Source organism: Gouania willdenowi, chromosome 22 (assembly GCF_900634775.1).
Source record: "Gouania willdenowi chromosome 22, fGouWil2.1, whole genome shotgun sequence".
Classification (NCBI taxonomy): domain Eukaryota; kingdom Metazoa; phylum Chordata; class Actinopteri; order Blenniiformes; family Gobiesocidae; genus Gouania; species Gouania willdenowi.
Genome location: NC_041065.1, coordinates 19149255 through 19170403, shown reverse-complemented (window position 1 = coordinate 19170403; position 21149 = coordinate 19149255). Strand labels below are relative to the sequence as shown.

The 21149-nt window shown below is 38.2% G+C and overlaps 1 protein-coding gene across 2 annotated transcripts; it reads left to right on the top strand.

The window, feature by feature from the left end:
• Positions 1-224: 224 nt before the first annotated feature.
• setd3 (SET domain containing 3, actin histidine methyltransferase) lies at positions 225-19550 on the top strand. Of its 2 annotated transcripts, none has more exons than XM_028437381.1 (13): positions 225-348; positions 3801-3927; positions 4278-4370; positions 4495-4643; positions 4754-4826; positions 5822-6078; positions 10276-10334; positions 11624-11738; positions 11891-11965; positions 13327-13493; positions 15768-15853; positions 17156-17316; positions 18445-19550. In XM_028437381.1, the coding sequence occupies exons 2-13, from the start codon at positions 3822-3824 to the stop codon at positions 18916-18918; spliced, it is 1815 nt and encodes a 604-aa protein (XP_028293182.1). In that variant the 5' UTR covers positions 225-348; positions 3801-3821; the 3' UTR covers positions 18919-19550. The 2 variants fall into 2 exon arrangements, with proteins under 2 accessions (XP_028293182.1, XP_028293183.1); XM_028437382.1 differs by having other exon boundaries at positions 269-348; positions 3804-3927.
• The last annotated feature ends 1599 nt before the right edge of the window (positions 19551-21149 follow it).

Below are 21149 nucleotides of genomic sequence, written 5' to 3'. Positions count from 1 at the left end.
ACGCAAATCTCAGGCGAGATCACTGTATTTAAAAATTTAGTTTGAATGCTGTGTCTCTCAACCAATCACTAAAGGTCAAAATATAACCATATAAGGATACTTTAATCTTTCTAAAAGTAAATATCCAATCATAATTCGCAAGGGGCGGGGACTGGCTCGGGTAGGGTGCACACTCTTTTCAGCCCACTCACCGTCAGGTTCCATGAGCACGCTACGCTAACAACCAATAGGAAGCGCTAAATTTGCTTCGGGTTGTGGGTGTATTTCGCAGAACTCCAATCAAAGGTGTGCCTTAGTCAAGGTTGGTTGCCGTGGAATACTGAGGAACTGCTGCTGTCACTTCTGGAGGTAGGAGCGAAGCGCTCTAAATGCATACGGATACCAAAGTTCTCGCTTTGTGTTAAATCCTCCTCCATGTAAACAACTTAACGGGACACCGCGGATGCTTAGACTTAGCATGCAAAGTTAGCTCGGTGGTCAACTGGGCGAAAACAACCCATTCCCAAACTCAGGCTGGGTCCTTCATCCCTGGACAGCTTAGCAGCTAAAAGCTAGCATGTTAGAGCCCTGGCATTACATGCAGCCTGTGGGAAAGAATGAATGAGTATGTGTACGCTTTACTCCAAAGATGGGCGTGATCCCATACACTAACTACTAATTAATCACACACTTTGGTTATGACAACAATTACAATGTAGTAATAGAACGTACTTTTCCCACACGTTTCATTCACCCATGTGCTTTATTACCGAGTGAGGACGTTTGCTAACTGTCAGCACTTTTCTTACATTCTAAAGGTTGATGGTTTGATTCCCTACATTTCTCTCATTGGAAGACTTGTGCCCTGTGTCCATTAATGTGTGAATAGTACAGTACTGTATCCTTGGGCATTACTGTGGTGGTGATTGAGCAGTTAACAAGTGATATTTCACTATTTTGCAAAAATAGCCTTAAAAAAAACTACCCCAACTAAATACAAATTTAACCCCCAATGTCTGAGTATGAACTAATGTGTTCAAGGCTATTCCACCATATAAATACCATCAGTTTAGACTTTAAAAATACATTTTTGGCTATGAATTAGTTATTACATTTGCTTGAAGCAAGGGGCTAAGCTACACGATGCACAGGGATAGGCAATGTAAATGTATTTATGTAGCACATATTCATACACAGAGCAATTCAATATGCTTAGTTGGATAGTAGGATTGCATTTTATTTTAGGCAGGGAATGAGCCACAATTTAAAAAAAATAAAATAAAATATGGACCATGTCTCAAATGGAGCTTTGTAAAAATCTGCTTATGTTATATCTTCAATTTGTGGCTTATAGAATGATTTTTTTCCCAGATTGAGAATTAAAGGGAATACATTGATGATTAAGTATAATGTAATATTATCCAGGAGGACTGTAAACAATAGTATGATAGAATAATACAAAACTGGTGACTCAATATTTATATTTCTAGTTAACTCAGTTGTTAATTTTTCACTGGACTATGAATCGTCGACTGATAATTTATTTTTGGCAGTGACTATCCGTAACGTTGCCGTATCAATATAACGACATTCTATCTGTACGCAGCGCCTGTCATTGGCCAGTTTAGGTCACGTGACTAAGACTAAACCTAACCGTAAACCTAACCCAAAACTTAAAAAAAGTTGCGATATAGGGTTATACCCTCCTAAACCTAAGATGCTACGTATACGTACTAAGGTAAACGTACCAATAGCACCGGGGATTGTTATACGGCAACCGTTCGAATAGACACTTTCTTTTTTTTTAAGCCGACCCATTTAAGAAGGCCCTGTGCGGCCAATAGTTTATCTCCCCTGTCCTAAAGCAATCCCATAATGCATTTGTAAATAAGACATAGACGCCCTCACGTATTGTCGTTGCGCGCTGTTATGACAGGGTCATGTTTAGCATTCAGGTTGGTTTAAATGTTTGTGTGTTGGTAATTGAACACATTAGGCAGTGCTTAGTAAAGTCTAGGGCAGTGGCTACTTGAAGCGCCAGCTCTTGGTCGAGTCTGGCTTTGCTTTGCAGTGACAGCTGCTTCTGAATGTCACTGAGTAGCCTGTGAGTGTGGGCCAAGTATACAGAGATGCCGAGTCCAATTGACAAATTTAAAGAGTGAGATGGAACTATTCTCCTTTTTTTTTATCATTGTATGTTGGGGTTTAAGGGGAATATGATTAGGTTGTGTTCCTGCTGTTTTGTTTGACTTTTGCATTGAAATTCTAACATAGAAAAGTGAGGAAAGGGTATGCAAAAAAAACCCCAATAATAATAAAAAAATCAGCTTTTGTGTTTGTTTTCTATGTAAAAGTTGCTTAATTGTTTCTACATGCACCCGGCTTCCAAAGTATGAAAAAAAAAAGACCGTATGCATTAATCTGGCGTAAAATACTGGAAAAATTGATTCTGCATTAAAATACAATAGCTGTGAACTGATACCAACCATATTATTTACTCTGTAAGTGTTAACATACAAATGAGGAGTATAAAGTGAAGAAGAATCTTGTTAAAACTTTGGTCACTATCATGACTAATCATTTTAAGCCTGTAGAAATTCAGAAGTAGTAGTAGTCGTAGACCCAGCCGAGACTTCCTTTGTCTGTAAACTTTCCAAATTGTGAAACTGCATGTTTGAGTTTGTTTATGGCAGAGCAGAGCGCGTAGAGTAGCTGCTCCTGAATAAGGAATATAAGTAAGCCGCGCTAAGGCCTGTAGGAAATTAAATTGGTGTGTGTAAAATGACCAATGACTCTGGGTCTATTTAAGGGTGTCATTTTGCTGGTGTGAAAGCCTCCGGACTAACACTGTAACTAACTCTTGCTAATGAATTGTCACGCTGACACCATTAAGGCATGTTTAAACATCAGGAATCTGACAGCTCTGCTGTTAGGGTATCAGGAAAACATTTGATTATTTGCCTGTGTCCATGAATGAGTTTAAAAGTTGATTTTATTGATTACAATTTGTTTTTAAAGAGAGTTTGTTTGGGGCTTTTAACCTTGGACTTTAACTGGTTCAGATTACAGACTAGAGTTCAGGTTTTGCTCTTCAAAGCAGTCAATAACAATGTTTTTTTAGGCTTCCCTGTGATTAAATCACATGAAATGTTTTTGGTTTAATGTGGCCTTGAGCCCTAAAGCTCAAGTCAAATACAAAAGCTGTTCTGTGTGTGTATTCCTTTATTCTGTCGGGCACATTGTGGCCCTCGGTCTAAATTTGTGAGGCCTGTGAAATAAATTCACAAAAAAAATGTAATTACAAGTTTGTTTGACATGAAATAACTCATCAAATGTTAAACTATCATTTGGTTATTTAATTAATGGTTTAATAAACTGACTATGAATAATACTGTTGGGGATATTTTTTACTTTTGACTGTCAAAAATTTAGGAATGATAATTAAAAAATGAGACAATACACAAAAAAGCTCTAAAAACACATTAAACTCCAGGGAAAAACAAAACAGCTCTAAACAGAAATATACACAGTAATTTTTTTGTTTCTAATTATTAATTAATATTATTATTTTTATTTTGGTCATTATACTAAATGCTGACGTGAATGATAATGTAATTTTATTGTCAGTCAATCATTTTGAACGTACTGATTAATCTCACTCTGGATTTTCATAATCTTTATAAAATGAATTTAATGTGATATTGTTGTGACTATGGGTTGTCTGCTGCAGGGAACTTTAAAAGACATGTTTGCAATGTGTTTGATGTGCTGATAATGGAAAGTTAAGACAATGTCCTGCTCCCAACTTTGTTTTCTCTTAGCAGAGTCATCAACCAGAAACCATGGGAAAGAAGAGTCGAGTAAAAACTCAGAAGTCGGGCTCTAGCTCAGCTAACGCTGCGGTTACCCCCAAAGAGATGATGAGCATCATCTCTGAACTGCTGCAGAGTACGTTCCTTTTTCTGCTCTCATTGTCTGAGCTGCTTTGATACACACGAAAACTATGAAATGTGGACTTTTTCTTATTTTGTTCAGCCCTGGAACTTGAAAGATGTGATTTATGCTATTGAAATGTATTTTTAACAGAAACCCAAGCCACATTTGTTGTTTTTAGACATGCATTTTTCATAGATGTAATGGAATATAATTAAATGTATTTTAATTTTTTCAATATTCATGTTCTTGATGAGCAAACTAAAAAAAATATTTGAATTCAACTCCAGAAACAGCTCTGTACAGATGATGCTGTTTTGAGGCAGTCAGTCCTTCAGGTATTGATGGTCAACCTGTTTTCCCAGAATGCAGCAGTGCGGCGCCCTCTGCTGGTAAAGAATGGGAGGAGTATGTCCAAATCAGGACTTTGGTGGAGAGGATCCGCAAGAAACAAAAAGGTGAGTGTAAAAATAACTTTCTCTTCTTCTATAAAACTTTGTTTTCACATAGAACTATAAAACAGTGTTAAATATCATTGTGTTTTGAACATTAAGGAGATATTAAATTTTTTTGTGTGTTCAGGCATTTCTATTGTATTTGAGGGCAACAGAGAAGAATACCTCTCCGAGCTGATGTCCTGGGCTCGGGAAAGCGGGGCGTCGTCCGATGGTTTCACTGTGGCGGATTTTGGGAGCGAGGGCTACGGCCTGCAGGCCACCAGGGACATCAAGGTGGGCACTGGGCTGAACTATACACATTTTACTGGTTAAATCTGTTTAAAGGAGTTGTAGTGGAGTAAACTGGTGCTTTGATGACTTACTGTGTGCTTTTATTTACACAGGCTGAGGAGCTGTTTCTATGGATTCCTCGCAAGATGCTGATGACGGTGGAATCGGCGCAGAACTCTGTATTGGGTAAGAGGTTTTGATATTTTGGTACTGCAACAGGTCGGGAAATGCAAGTACTTTTTTTTGCCCCCCCCCCGCCTCTCCAAAAAACAGTGAAAATGCAAGTAAATACATTGATTCCATTTTTTTTTTTTTTGCTTTGCTGTTTTTTTACGAGCAGATGCTTCTTAAAGCCAGAATCAGATTTTCTAAAGACCTGCCTTCATCACAACATTAAATCAGTCAGTTTTTTTGATTTATGTATTTATTTTATATTTATATATATATATATATATATATATATATATATATATATACAAACTTTCACATAGAAAACTGGGTCACACTTTATTTGTAGTTTTATACCTAAGGCCGACATTACACTGTCATTTGCTTGAATAAGGAGTCATGAAGGCTGTCATTAAGTGTTGATTGCTAATTTATGACACCTTTGGAGCTATGTTGGCATTTTTTGGGTTAGGTGGAGGGATATAGTGGGGTTAGGTAGGGATAGGGTAACGAACGACACTTAATAACAGCCTTAATGACACCTTACTCATGTTAATGACAGGGGTCATGTCATAATAATGACAGCGTAATGTTAGCCTTGTGTATAAAAGTTCAAGTAAAGTGTTTCCCAAAGAATGGAGTTGTACTTGGCTCTACATTGAGACATGTTAGAAATAAAGTCCTTATTTTTTAAACCATTGGTGTGAAAAAACAGCCTTATTTTATAATTGGCTTATCCTTTATTTGTATACTATCACCTATGGTCTGTTTGTCTCTCAGGCCAAACAAAGTAATGCTTATGCTTGTGTTAATGTCAGTCATAACTTATTATGACACCACCTCAAATGAAAACATCGGAAAAGCTGCTCAACAATTATCATTGCAATAAAACATTTGAACTGTTTATTAGAAAAAATCAATAGATCGAAACAATTTCTTAAAAATTCAGCAGACTTTTTTGTTAGGAATTCTTTGTGGAGCCCTTGCTTCAGTCCTGTCTATTGTTGTCACAGGTCCCCTGTACAACCAGGACCGCATCCTGCAGGCCATGGACAACGTGACGCTGGCCCTCCACCTGCTGTGTGAGCGTGGTGACCCGGCCTCGTTCTGGCTCCCGTACATCCACAGCCTCCCCCAGGAGTACGACACGCCTCTGTACTATCAGCAGGAGGATGTGCAGCTGCTTCTGGGCACACAGGCCATGCAGGACGTCCTCAGCCAGTATAAAAACACGGCACGCCAGTATGCCTACTTCTACAAGCTGGTACAGGTAGGTGTGCATGCTCATAGCACCCACTGAATTGAACTGATTGGGAAGCATTTTAAACAAATTTAAATTTCATTTCATTTGTTTATATATCACCTTGTAAAACAGTCATTTTATGGCACTTCTTTTCTTTTTTATTAAGTTTCTACAGAAATGTATCTTGGAATAAATTGACATTTTACTCATTAAGTGAATTATTTGTGGACCTTTAAGATTTGTATTTGAGTAACCCTCGTCTAAAAGTACAGAAACCTGAACTACTACCTACAGCCAGCAGGGGGAGGCGTTGTGCTGTGCATAAAGCTGCTCCACAGGGATAGGACACAACTATCCCAGCCTGTACCAGGCATTATAATGATTAATATGCCCTCTTTATAGCCTCAAATAGTAATGGATGAGTGACAGTCAATTTCATATCAAGAGCAGCTGTGCAGTTTGTTTTTAAAGCTAGGAAAAGTATTGAACTATCACACAAAGCCTTTTTTTCTTCTTTTCAGACAACTAAGAGATAGAGAAAATAAGTGATTATATGATGAAATATTGGTTAACATCTCCAAACAATAGATAGTGGGCTGGCAATCTACAAACATGCTAATATCCCATTATTGTAGATCAAAGAGGAGCTATGGCTTGTAGAGTGAGTCATCCTCTAATCCATGGGTTCTCAACCTTGGGGTCAGGACCCCATTTAAGGTTGCCAGATGCCTTTAAAATTGTTCAGAATATTTTCTGAACAATTTGAGCCCATTCTTGCATATTTGTTTATCCTTTTTCTGCAACTACTCCAAACTTGCCATATTTTAACCTATCTTATCACCTTTTCTTCCCATATTTTTACTTCTTTTATTGCATTTTTGCTACATTACTCCCATTTCAGACACTTCTCCATCAAATATCAATGCCTTTTCTGCACACTTATTCCACTTTCAAAACTTTTTCAACACTTTTAAACCCTTTCCACCACTTTCCCATCTAATGTCACATATGTTGACCCATTATTGTTGCTCTCAACCTCTTTTCACCAACGTTCATGCCTATTTTTGTCAATTTAACCACATTCCAGATTTGTCATGTCCATTATTTGCCAGTTGAAACTAATTTTTCCTACTTTTTAAATTACACCCCCCACCCCCCGCTACTTTTAAGCCAATATTGACACTTTGAACCCTTTTTTACCACTTTTTCTGTATGTTTTTGGCCACTAATTAACTAACCAATTTTTTTTTTTTAAATATTTTTTTAAATTTGGTCACTTTTGATCCATTTTATTTCTGATTAAAACAAGGATTCACATATTTTGGATGACTATATATTATGGCACAAATAATAATGAACTTCCTGGATAACAGTGGATATTATTCAGATCAATAAATTAAAGTGGTTGTCACAGATTCAGAGAACAATTAACCTTCTTTTAGCTGACTTTATTGATGAGCCCCAAAAAGCTCTCCCCTTTATTCCCTCTTATAGATGTCCTTGTCTCCACATGACTGTTCTTGAATGTTCATGTCTGTGTTCAACCACCTTCAGGTACAGTGGGGGTCCTCAGTGTTTGACACCTTTATTTTGTGGGATACGGGCTGAAAAGGTTGAGAACCACTGCTCTAATCAACAGGTTGGATGATCAGTTGTGTGTGTCACATGTCCATGAGTAGAGAAAGTTTCCTTAGGAATGACTGCAGTTGCTCCCAATAGAAGATTAGTGACTAGGTTGGCCACTACATACATGTTGCATGTAGAGCAACACATAAGTGAAATCTATCTACCACAGGATATTTTTTTAAGAGTTTTTATTTACTTGTTATTCAGAGTGCATGCACTCATACTTGTTTATATTGGATGCTGCAGCTTCTCCCACATTTTTTAATGATAAAGGCAAGTTGCGATAGTCTCCAACAACATCTTTTCTTCTCCTAAACCACTTAGTGTACAGGTATGCCACATAGATATGTCAGCAGTTCAAGTAAATTAAATTCACTTTCTAGCAGATTGTCTATTTTGTCTTCTCCAATTATTATTATTATTATTTATTTTTAAATAAATGTTTCTAAAATATTTTTGATAAATGGTAACTTATCATCTTATTTTTGTGGTTTGTTTTTTGGACAAGTTTAGAGACCTAGCGGGGCCTGGGACATGCTGTTTATTGTTTTTCAGATTTAAGTAAAAATATAGAGCATTTGTTTGTGTATGCATTCAAACACACTGAGCAAAGAGACAGTGGGGGAGGCGGGGGGAGGGAAACACAGAGAGAGGTTTTTGAGGAAGGTACATTCAGGTCATTTCAATTCAAAGCCAATGTGACAAGCTAATTTTCCAGGCCGGTCATCTGAGGAAGGGGGCGGGGGAGGGGGGGGGGAGCAGGGGACAAAACGAGGAGAGAAGTGTGTGTTTGTGTGTGTGTGCCTACATGTTTGGATTTGAAATGTATTGAGTATGAAACACTCATAACACCAGGAGCTGTTTTACCAGTGTCCAGCTCTGCTCACCACAGCCCAGTCACACCATTGCTTAACTTTTTTCTTCTGTAGTTGTTTTCCTGTTAAACTACAACACTTTCTGCATACGGTGCGCTTAATGAGCTAACCGTGTGTTACTTTAAATAATTCTAGCAATGACATTATTCATTTTGAATTGTAATTGGATGGGTAACTATGATAGTTCATCTTTAATTTACAGATATAAAAAAAAAATGTACTGCTGGCCGTTGCCTTGGTAGCATGATGCTGCAGATACGATATGCAGCCAGCAGGAAACCAGAAGTGTTCATCATCATCATAATAATAATAATAGTGATAATAATAATAACTAGACCAACTGAAGTTACATTGAAAAGACAAGTGAGAATGCTGAATGCTAAAATGGTCACACTAAGAAAACACAAATTGACTTGTCTAAGTCCCTTCCTATAGTTTGTAATAATCAAATCACACAGTAGCATTACTATTCCTTTGTTACTTAATGATGATTCTGGGTGCAACTTCCTGTATGATAAAATCGTTATTACGTAATTGTGGGTTCTGTAAGTATAACAATAAGTGTTTCATGGTCTGTTTAGCCTGACAAAGCCTTGTTCTTTTTTTTGTATTTAATTATTTATTGTACAGGAAGTAGCACTGCAACTCCAAAATAAGGTGCTTGTCCGTGCCCAATCCTATCGCGGGCCTGATTTTTTTCAGATCCTTTCAACGCATGTGCGAAACGCCTTTTTTACAGCAGTTCATGTACTATTTAAAAGTTTTAACTTTGTCCATAGGCTGTATTAATGTGAAAAGGTGCCTTTTTGTTTGTATCTGTAATTTTTCAATGAAAAAAAAAAAGAAATACTCACAAATATGTTTTAGTGAATTCCGATTTATCTTGGTTTTATTTTATTTTCTGTTTGGTTTTGATTGTCAGTATTGTGTTTTGATCTGTTTTTGTATATATTGTCTTGCAGTGTTTTTTTTTTTTAATACAAAACACTACAAAAACAGTCACATATTTACATGTGTACTATTAAAATATTTAACAAACGTAAAATGTTCGGTTTACATTCAAATATCACATTCCCAGGAGCTGTCGTAAAGATTGCGAGTAACGTAGTTTACGCGCATGCGTTGAAAGGATCCGAAAAGATCAGGTCCGTGAAAGGATCGGGCACTGACGTTGCTAATCCTGTGGTTGGTGAAATTGCTGGCTCACAGGTGAAGTTTGATCTCTGCTGTGACTATGAAGACGATCCTCTGGTTTATTGTTATTTCATGTTTGTTTCTTTCTCTTTGATCCACTGCTTTTTTTTTTTACCTCTGCTCAAGTTCAGGCCAGTTTGCAAATGGCTCTGCGAGGTGTCGGTTTTAAATTGCCAAACCCTCGACATACACACACACACACACACACACAAGCTCGCTCACTCACACACACACGCACCCTCGATCCAAGCCTAAATTGATGAGGCAGATTTATGACGGCTGCTGGCCACAACAAATTAAGTTGACAGTGATGTATGTGGGGGGTCGAGTGTCACACCGCACTAACGGACCACACACACATACACCCGCCCCAGCGGTGGCCCCCGACTCCCAGTCCTTCTTGTTAGGCATCCCTGTCAGGCTGCCCCCCTGCAGCAGACCTGGATAATGAAATCCTGCATACTGATTTGTGTTTTCTCCTCTTCTCTCCTTCCTTCCCCACATCCACCTCTTTTCTCTCCATCCACAGACTCATCCGTCGGCCAGTAAGCTGCCTTTGAAGGACAGTTTCACATTTGATGACTATAGGTTAGTGTGTGTGTGAAAGAGAACATAGGTTACTCTCTTTCTTTATGTGTGCTTTAATGTAAAGTGGATTTATGAGGCTGCTTTCTGTCCAGAATAGTCAGACTGCTCAAGTTTGATTAGGTGTGATTCACTGTGGTTTCAATCTACAACCAAACTGCTAGCATGGCCACATAGCTCGTTTTGGGTGTCACAAACTATATTGAAGTCGAACAAAAACCCAAGATACATGTATTTTTTTACATCACTTATTGTTCTGCACTAACACCTCTTAACTAACCTACACAATATCTCAGGCATTGCTGGGCAATAGTCAGTCCATGAAGATGCCGTTTCTCATTTCTAACCAAAGCGAAGGCTGGAAGTGACGTACACACTGCACCGTGCCATTTTTAAAAAAGAGTTCATGCATGCATGGTGCAAGCAACAAAATTCATAAGCAAAACATTATTTTGTAATCTGGAAGAAAATCTGTTCAAACAGAAAGCATTATAACTCGACACCTGTTTATCGCTCACAATTTCACTCGTAAGCTTGTTACTATGGCTAATGAGAACCAACCTGTCTTTGTGAGGTTAGAACATATAGACTAGTGGTTTCCGACCTTTTTTGGATCATGACCCCATTTTGATATCACTAACTTCTAGCGACCCCAAATACTTTCTTTTTTACCTTCTTTAATTAGTTTTGGATCATGTTTGTGTAACAAATACCGAGTATTAGATATAATTAGTGAACAAAGATAAGATGTGCCAGTTTAATTCTTTTTCTTTTTCTTTAAACTGAATTTTATTTGAACTAAATTCATATTTGAGAATACAGTTGTTTAAGATTGTTTTAATTTGATTAAGAATATTAATTAAACATTTTACACTGTATTTTTCATCAGTTCAGGCCCCCCCATTTAAATTTCAGGTGACCCCACATTACCAAGGTTGAAAAACAATGATATAAAGCTTACACGTGTAATATTTTATAGCTTCCAAACATCACAAAAACAACCCTGACTTGTCCTGAATGAAGCCACCACACCATTAGACTGTTTCCTGTATAAGACTTTCAATGGTTTAATTTGGTTAGACTAAAAGGAAACCATTGGACTAAATTCAAAGTGTGCTGTTGGTCTTTCAAGAGCTTTGTTATGTTGAACGAGGAGAAGAAATAACTATATTATAGATCATTCCTCTGACTTTTCCTCCTCCTTTTCATCATCTGGGTTGTTTTTTTCCTGGACTCTGTTCCTCTTCCATCTGCTCTCACTTCTTCACGTGATGCAAGTCTTCTTCTGACAGGTGGGCTGTGTCCTCGGTGATGACCCGACAGAACCAGATCCCAACGAAGGACGGCAGTCAGGTCACCCTGGCCCTCATACCTCTATGGGACATGTGTAACCATACAAACGGACTGGTAAAGCCTATGTTTCCCATTTAAGCAGAAATTACCATCTACAAAATGTACCTTAACAAAAAAGTAAAGTCTGACTATTGTTTGGAGAAACAGGTTTTTGATTAAGTTTGTAGGTGATTTGTGTGTAAAATCAGTCGTCGTCCATCCTGCAGATTACCACTGGCTACAACCTGGAGGATGATCGCTGTGAGTGTGTGGCGCTGCAGGACTACAAGGAGAATGAACAGGTGAGGAAACAGCTCATTATTACTTAAAACACTCCATAATCAAGCCCATCTCACTCTGTAAACTCTTTCTCAACGGGCTTAACACTAACAAAGATTGTTAAACTTGTGGTAGGAATGACTTTCTTTAAATAGTTTGCAGTAAAATGTGCAATTGAATGAGACTTAACTGGAATAATCTGCATGACGATACAGATAAAACGTCTGTAGGCACATAGAAGAAGAAACAACAGTGTATTGGGTCAAGTATATATTGTGTGCAAATTCTGCCTTTGAGTGGATGTAGCCTTGGTCTTGTTAAAAATAAACATGGACCTGTTGGAGTAGATTTTACACAATATTTTTAGTCTTAGGAAAATTGTGTAAATTGTGCCTGGAATTTTTAGTTGATTTTAAACCCAATTTAAATTGCAATTGCTCTTTTTTATATATATATATATATATATATATATATATATATGTGAGGCTTGGCTTTCATAGCTAATTTCTGTTTAACATTGAAATTACTCTCATATATTACTTTAATTGTAAGTGACTATTTGTGGCTCATACAATGACATTAAGGTAATGTGTTTAAAGTAGTTGCACCACAAGGAACTTCTTCCTAGTATTACTACTGTTATTCATAGTTGGGGTGTCTTGATTTAATATCGGATATCGGTCCGATATCAGCCAGAAAAAGAATATTGCATCTAAAATCTCCGATATGTATTATATTTATTCAATTGTAGAATATTGTAGATATTATGTTGAAGGTTAAAATCTATGTAACCAATTGGTTAATAATGAATGGGTCAGTTTTTCTCATACCTACTGGTGCTGACTATTGTTCTCTTGTTGAGTAACGTCGCGTGATCAAGCCTTTTCTAACATTCCACACTACACAATAAGTAATAAAAGTATGTATGACTCGTGCTGATATCGGATCAATATTGGTATCGGCCAATACTCAAGGCTGGAATATCTGTATCGTATCGGAAGTAAAAAAGTTGTATCAGGACATCTCTAATTCATAGTGATACATGACACTGCAGGAGAGATGCATGTATGAAACACAAAGTTTACTTCATGTTGTGTTGAATAACAAAATCTGGAAGCAGTAGTCCTCTATTTCAAAAAAGAAAGAAGTAGTGAAACCACAAGACTGCAAAGCATGCTGGGAAAGCTGCACTTTGGCCATTGAAACAAAGTTTTAAAACTCAACTTTTTTCTGCATCAGTTTTTAACTTTAAATAATCGTGTAGAAATGTATTTGTAATTGAGTAAACTGTAATCTATTATTACACCCACCCTGTTTCACAATAATGATATATTCTGTGAGTCGTTTGCTTCATAAATGCAGATTCTATGTTTCCCCCCTGCAGATCTACATCTTCTACGGCACAAGATCCAACTCAGAATTTGTCATCCACAATGGTTTCTTCTTTCAAGACAACGCTCATGATCGAGTGAAAATCAAACTGGGGGTCAGCAAGAGCGAGCGTCTGTACGCCATGAAGGCCGAAGTGCTGGCCCGAGCTGGCATCCCAGCGTACGTCCATCCTCACCTCCATGTATCCTCTCCTTCTGTGTTCTCTCTCTAATGTGGGTCAAGACATGCTTCAGGCCCTTTGCACCTTTCTTTTAGCTGCGTTGCATTTTTCTCCTTTAGTTGTAGACGTTTCATCCAATTAGGCCCCCTTTAGCATAGCAGAAGCACATAGCATTAATGTTGCAGCAGGTTTCTTCTATTTTTTTTATTTGCTCCCTCTCCCAACACACCCAGTATCAATTTGCCCCAACACTTTCATCACCAAGCAGCTTAATCATTTTATCATTAGCCTCTTAATTTCATGCAGCCTTCTCCGCTCAGCATTTTTAATCAAACGCCTTTAATCTCTTATTGATGACTGTCTAAATCTCAACAGTGGAAATTAAGTGAAACAATCCCAGTTGTTGCCAGGGTGCCCTATTAAAGTGACAGATAATCTCGTAGATCATTTTCAAAAAGAAGAGTGTCAGATTTGGAATCTGGCTGAGCTGCTGTTGTCTCACGCTGCGTTCTACACTTTGTAAATTTATCCTTTTTGGATTGTTGGAAAATGGAAGCATTTTCTGCTAAAGCCGTGGCTGGACGGAGGCCGAGCTCATGAAGAAGTTGGAAGGCTGTGTGTAAAACTGTAGTTTCCTCGCTCCTGATCATCCCATTAATCCCATTTCCTAAACAAAAATGTAGTTTTCATTTCATTTCCTGCATCATCACAACATTGTTAACTGCAGCACAAAACATTTCCCCACTTTTAATACACTTAGGCTCCAAAAACTTTAAAAAGTTCTGGTACGGATGAACACAAGTCCCAAAAGGTAAAACCTCAGGGATCTAAAACGTTGTGGCATATCATATTCATTTCATAGATTTTTATTGTCGCCATTAAAGAAATGAAGCAATGCATTTAATTTTAATATGAATTTGTGTTATAATTATGCCCTTGTGTGAGGTAAAAAAAAAAGTGTATATTTAAATGTGTGATGGTAAGACTTTATTCATTTCTGGGGGGAAAATGTAAAAAAAAAAACTACTGGGCCCACCAGTAAGAGTTAAAATATGAAGTTATTTAGTCGATTTATCTTCTGCTTAGAGTCAAAAAGCGTTAGAGTTTAAAGCAGGTTTCTCATCATGTCCACACTAAGTAAGATCCCAAACAGAGAGGTGCAAAATGAAGATGCAAATAATAAAGAAGAAATATTCTTGAATTACAGCAAGGAAATATAAAAATTAGCAGGAGAAACATAATAGATCTGTTACTGGGGGGGAAAGGTGAACAGCAGATAAATCAAGAAAAGATCCACAGAAAAAAAAATTATCTTAAAAAACATTTTTCGAATTTTTCATTCATTCCAAAAATGTTGACTCAGCAGAAAAGATCCAAAGTCATTCCACACTACCATCACAAATAACACCTTCCTGTCTAACATGCTAAATAAGTACACACAACAGTCCATTTAGTAAATGTCATTGACATTGAGATTTATTTCATTAGCGACAAATAATCTGAATAAATAGCAAAACTTATTTATGGGACTGTTAGAAGTTAGAGATCAAAAGGTTGCAGGACTGATGGAGAAGAAAAGCATTGCACAACCCAGTAAATGATGTGATCATCTACTAACAAAGATGTAGAGATGTCAAACACTTTAAGGTTTGTTATTGAGGACATCCAAGTCTCATTTTGAATCTCTCAGTTTAGAACATGGATGGGCCACAAAAAGGTGATTGTATCTGATTTGAGAGCCAAATGATCAACATTACTGTTAGCATTCAGAATAATGACCAATTAGAGCATTAACGCGGGGGAAAAAAAACCTTTTTATCTTTTTTTTCTCTGTTAATTTTATGTATTTTTTTTTTGTAATTTTCAGTTTTTTTGTGTTTTTGGTGATCACTTTTTGAACAGTGTGTGTCTTTGGAGCTGTTTTGGAACGTGTAGTTGATTTGTGTGTTTTTGTAGTCATTTTGTTTGTTTAAGTGGTTGTATTTTGAGAATTTTTTTGTCAAACTTGTGCATTTTGCTGCTGATTATTGTGTTTTGGGAGTTATTTTGTGTATTATGTTTAGCTTCATTTTCCCTCCAACTTCTTCCTTTAAAATTTTTGGGGATTTGCTTTGGGGGCCGCAAAAAAAATGACTGAGGGCCACATGTGTCCCCCGGGCCGCCAGTTGCCTATGGCTGGTTTAGAAAGTTGCGGTTATAGATCTTTTCTTCCAGGTTTCTTAGATGTGTTTACAGCTGGTTTTTGACTGATTATTACTGCTCTGTGTTTTCAGCTCCTGTATCTTTTCTCTCAACGGTAACGAACCGCCAATTTCAGCCCAGCTCCTAGCCTTTCTGAGAGTGTTCTGCATGACTGAGGGTAATACATCGGCAGAAACACACACACACACACACGCACACACACGCATTCCCATCGAAGCCTCCTGGCCACAAACCCAATAATGCTTTCAAACAAAGCACGCCACTATGGCCGACTCCCCTCCGAGACCGTCCTCAAGCGGCTGCTTCCGCCGCAAGAGACGAGGAGGACGGGGAGGGTTGGGGGAAACATCGGGGGAAGAGCAAGACCTGTCCATTCCCGAGCCGGTTAATTGATCAAGGCAAGCCACCAGATGTGCACAAGGAGCAATCCACCGTAGGGTTTGCAATATTCATCGGCATGTATGCAGAGAAGCATCAGTGTCATAAATCCCCAGCCACACAAGGCCACGTTCTCCTCTGTCACAGGACCCGTCTCCAGGACCCCAGTCTGATATATTATTCACGTTTCTGCTGCATGTTAATTTTTAAAACGAGTCCCCGTGCCGTCGGATCTGTGTGTGGGTATCATCTCTCGCACGCATGTGTGTATGTGTGTCAGTGTTTCCTAACAGATGTGGCACGATGGAATAATGTGCACACACAACTGGGGCTCTGCATTTTTTCTTCGTCTTTGGTCTCGCAGTGTAACCAAGCCATGTTCAATGTTCAGATCAAAGGAAGCAGAAGGAAAACACCAACGATGGCACTCCTTTCAAATCTGTCCTGGCATTTACATCAATGATTCAATTTGGACTAAAAACAAAAGTCATCTTAATGATGATAAAGGCTCCAAAGCAGATTTATGATCTTTTAAATGGTTCTCAACCACTGGGCTGAGGAGAAAGAATATTTAAAAACTAAAACTGTATATGTTTTTTTTTTAATTTTTTTTTTTTTTAGGATGTTTCAATATGAAAAATTCCTGCTTCCACTTTAACACTCATCACATCACAATCCTAAATATGTATCATGCAGTTCAGCAAGTCTGATAACAAACAACGTTTTACAATCTGGTGTTGTGGAGCAGAAGTTCTTTTTGTCTTTTTGAATAATATGAAGACTGGCAGTTAACAGTCAAATCATGTCAGGAGATCAAAGTATATTTCCTGAAAAAAGGTTGTTGGAATAAATTAAACCTCAACTTATTCAAAAAGAAGTCAAGGACACATCAAAGCAATCAGCAGACGCCTCTGAAGAAGACTGGCGGTTAACAGTCATAACATCAGGAAATCAAAGTAAATTTCCTGAAAAAAAAAAGTTGTCTGAATAAATGAAACCTTAACATAGCTAAAACTCACTGGATGATTGATCAGCATTACGCTGTAATGATCTTTTCTCCTGGTGTTGGTTTATTTCTCAGAGGAGCTGAAGGACCATCTACTGGGTGAACACGCCATCAATAAAATCTTCACCCTTGGAAACAGTGAGTTTCCTGTCAGCTGGGAGAACGAGATCAAGCTGTGGATGTTCTTGGAGACCCGAGCTGCTCTACTGCTCAAGACTTACAAGACCACTACAGAGGTCAGTGAGCTGCAATCACACTTCAAAACCAAAGACCACTAACGCTCAGAATATTTTACAGTATTAGAAGTTATTATTAAACTACGATGTTTCAGACTACAATTCCTGACATTGATGGTCTCGTCCTCAACAACAGAACAACTTTTCCCACAGATCTTCTGTAGCTCTGATGAGATGTTAAAACATTGAGCAGATGAAGTTGATTAAAGCTGACTGATGTTTGCACAGAGCACCGCTGCGCTACACGAGAAACGGATGGAGTTTCACAGGCACAGCAAAGTTAAGCTGACACTGGTCGGCTCTGATTTTAGGAATCAGTGATGATTTGCGTAGTTTTTTTGGCAGTTTAGATGGTGTTTCAGGTGGTTTAAGCGATGTTAAATGCAGCCAGGATGAAGGGAGCGGGCAGTGCACCTAATGAGTGGTCCCCAGAAACATTTTCCCATAAATAAAATTGTTTCTTGCCTCACGGTGACAGCATTTCATGCCAATTCTGTCCGTTGTCTATGGTCGATTCTGTCGGCGAGTCCGTTAACGTGGATTTTATGGGGCCCAAAATAATAAAGTATGGTTGTCACAAAATCCCACGGCACTACTTCCCTACAGTAATGTTCAAAGGTCACTTATCATGTAGAGTGAGCAGGGCATCAAAGCTACATCCCACGTGGCAAATTACGATTTTCTTTAGAAAACCAAAAGCTATATTACTAGCAGGGCTTCACAATATGGACCAAACTTCATATCGCAATATTTTTCCTCAAAATGGCGATATAAAATTAACTCAATAAAGTCTTACCAGAAAGACAATTCATTAACAAACAGCTGCACAAATATGAGCCACTTTAGTCTTTTTCTCCTGTGAGGAAGGGACAGCACATGTGAGTGAGTTCTGTCTGTGAAGGTCTGGATTAGGACCCCCTCTGAAATCACGTTTACCTACCTTAGGACAACACAGGCTTGTCAGAAAGATTCACTAGACAGAAACAACCTTAAAAAAAAGAATCTAAATGTAACTAAACAAATATAATACATTACATTTAGGTATTTATAACTTAAACTACTTCCTTACACTACAGTTTTTGGGATTTGAACAACATTGCATCCAACCACCCCTGCTCTGTCTTCCAGGAGGACATCTCCATGCTGGAGAAACCGGATCTATCGCTCCACGCTCGCTTGGCCATCCAGCTCCGCCTCGCTGAGAAGCAGATCCTAGAGAAAGCGTCGGCCAACGGACGAGCTAAACGTCTGCACTTCCAGGAGAAGCTGGAAGAGGGCGCTGCGCTGCCATGCTACGAGGAAAGTGACATCGCTCTGCTGGAAAATACAGATGCTGACGGAAAGCTTCCCATCATCCTGCGCAAGCTGGAGGAGGTGGTGGAGGAGGAGGAGGAGGAGGGGCGGGAGATCCCAGCAGAGGAACAGAACCACCTCCTGAACGGAGATAAGCTGGAGGAGGTGAATGTTGAGAAGACTCGAACCCACACAGATGTAGAATCAGCTTTGAGCATAATCGGAGAGTCAAAGCCAAAGGGCCAAAGAGAAACGGTGACCCTAAGTGCCAGTCGGACTGAAGATCCTCCCAAAGAGAAAAGTGACTAAAGAGATGAAGGACTCAGAAATATCAAGAGAATCGAGTGGTACAGCGTGGCTTCTCTTTGTCTCCAGATGTTGAGAAGCCCTTCATCGCTCGTCTACTGAAGGCTTAATCAGCTGCACATGGTGGCGTGTTCAGTTCACGTTGAAACAGCAAAAACACTCGTTCCATCGGTTGGTTTATTGCTGCAGTTTGTCTCCATGTGTCCGCTTTAGTTTTTGAGTTGACAATCGCATCCTCAGCACGCTGTGATCTTTTGTACATAAAACCTACTGCATCCATCAGTGTCAGCCCGAACCAGCGGCCATGAGGAGAAGTGGACAAGTTGTTCTTTGGTTCCTGTTGTTTTTTTAATAATATGAAGAATACTTTAGTTTGAAAGTATCCGTATGAATGTATTCTGTAACAAGCCATACCACGAGGTCTCATAAGATGGAAGAACATCTCACAAAGTGTTTGATCACTTCAACCATGATTCACTTAGCAACATAAAGATTTGAGTCAGTCCAGACGAACCACCCGTTGGATTTATTGTTTTCTTTATTCTTATGTTTGTTGTTTGTTGCTCAGTTGAGGCAACACTAGCAACAAAAAAAAAAACAGCGATTGCAGGATTTCTGGAAAATAATTTTAAAAATGAGTTTAATGGATTATGTAAAAGTTAAGTGGCATCAGAAAAATTGATTGAAAAAAAATCTTGGTAGACATACTAATGCTGGCTGAGTTTTGGTATCGAAATTTTCCCTGATTTTGGTATTTTTCCGCAACTGATCGAAATTACAAGTGTCTTCAAAACAAGCAGTTCAAAATTAGAAACTGAAGCTTCGGAGTGAATTGTTTATATTTACCAATTATATTTTTGCTTTGGTAAACATGACATTGACAATAAAACATTACCTGCTTTCTGCGTGAATGTTATTTTTTTTTTTTGGCTGTATTAGCTTGTTTAGCTAGCTGTGTGTTCCTCTGCTAAACAATTACAATAATTCACGTTTTCTTTGGTATTAGTAAATTATTATTAGTACTTGCTGGTCCTGTGAAGGGTTAATAGTGATACATCTCTTTAGGACTTAATTTCAGACTTTGGGGCAGTTCAGTTTATTATTTTGTTTTTTGGTTCTCAAGCACTCTCAATTTATCTATCGATCTACAGTACGTATAGTGTATATATAGTTTTATCGTACAGAAATTCAAAGGATAAAAACCAGTTCGAAATCTAATCCAAGGGGTTCATTGAGACACTTTTAAAACCTTCAAACCTAATGACATTCAACTGGACATGAAAAGCAACATTGAAAAAAATAAAAGCTCCTTTAAAATAAAGCATTTATACAATGAAATTGTTCTTCACCAAAAGATTACTGTTTCAGTTTCCTTCTGTAAATTGTATTTTTTTTTTCTATTATTCCCAAACTCGCAAATTAATGTCAATTCAGCAATTTTATGGTACATTTTATCTGAAAATATGTCAATATCTCAAAACTCCAAATATTGCAGCCACACAGATTCTCTACATCAGCCTCAGGGCAGGGTGTCTGACTCGCGATAGTGACAGCGTTCTTGTTTTTATTTATTTATCTTTTAATTATTATTACATTAAAATAGCGGATATTTACGGGAAAACACTAATACGAGATGATGGCGGGAAAGAGGGGTAAAATACAGGAATTTCCCTGCCAAAATGAGATACTTGACAGGTATGTTTATTCCCCATTTCTTTTTCTCTTTCTCATTGCCCACCCCATACTCCAGTCCACCCTTGCCTGTTACCATGTGTTAAGGTTAATGGCACGACTTGTGCGAATGCTAACAACTGACACGCTCTGTTCAGAACTTTATTCCGATTTGTTAAGTGATGTTAAGAATGTCAAGAATGCCGGCCAAAGTTATATTTATAAAACATCATAGTTAGGTGTAAACCCAGCATGAAAGCCCTCTAGTTAGGCCTAGCCCTAACGAGCTAACTAGCCATAGACATTTCAGTCATTACTGAATAAATTACAATTTAATCGTAGGCTAATTCATAATCAATGTCATGAAATCAGTTAGGAAGAAATTAGATTCCCAAAATACACAACCTACCATGAACGAAATGTCTACTGCAAACATACGACCACTTTGATTTTGGGCTCCATGTCGTTCCGTCGTTGTTCAGTGCTTGGATCCATAATTTCCGTTTCTGGCCTTTTTCTGTAGGTATTCTGTAAAATGATATCTCTTCCTTCAGCCAGGCGTG

What these genes read in the sequence shown, in the direction of transcription:
- setd3 (XM_028437381.1), top strand. Translation starts at nt 3,822, where the DNA reads ATGGGAAAGAAGAGTCGAGTAAAAACTCAGAAGTCGGGCTCTAGCTCA. An exon ending in ACTTCTACAAGCTGGTACAG is followed by an intron (nt 6,079 to 10,275) that starts GTAGGTGTGCAT and finishes CTCCATCCACAG; the next exon opens with ACTCATCCGTCGGCCAGTAA. An exon ending in AGTGTTCTGCATGACTGAGG is followed by an intron (nt 15,854 to 17,155) that starts GTAATACATCGG and finishes TTTATTTCTCAG; the next exon opens with AGGAGCTGAAGGACCATCTA.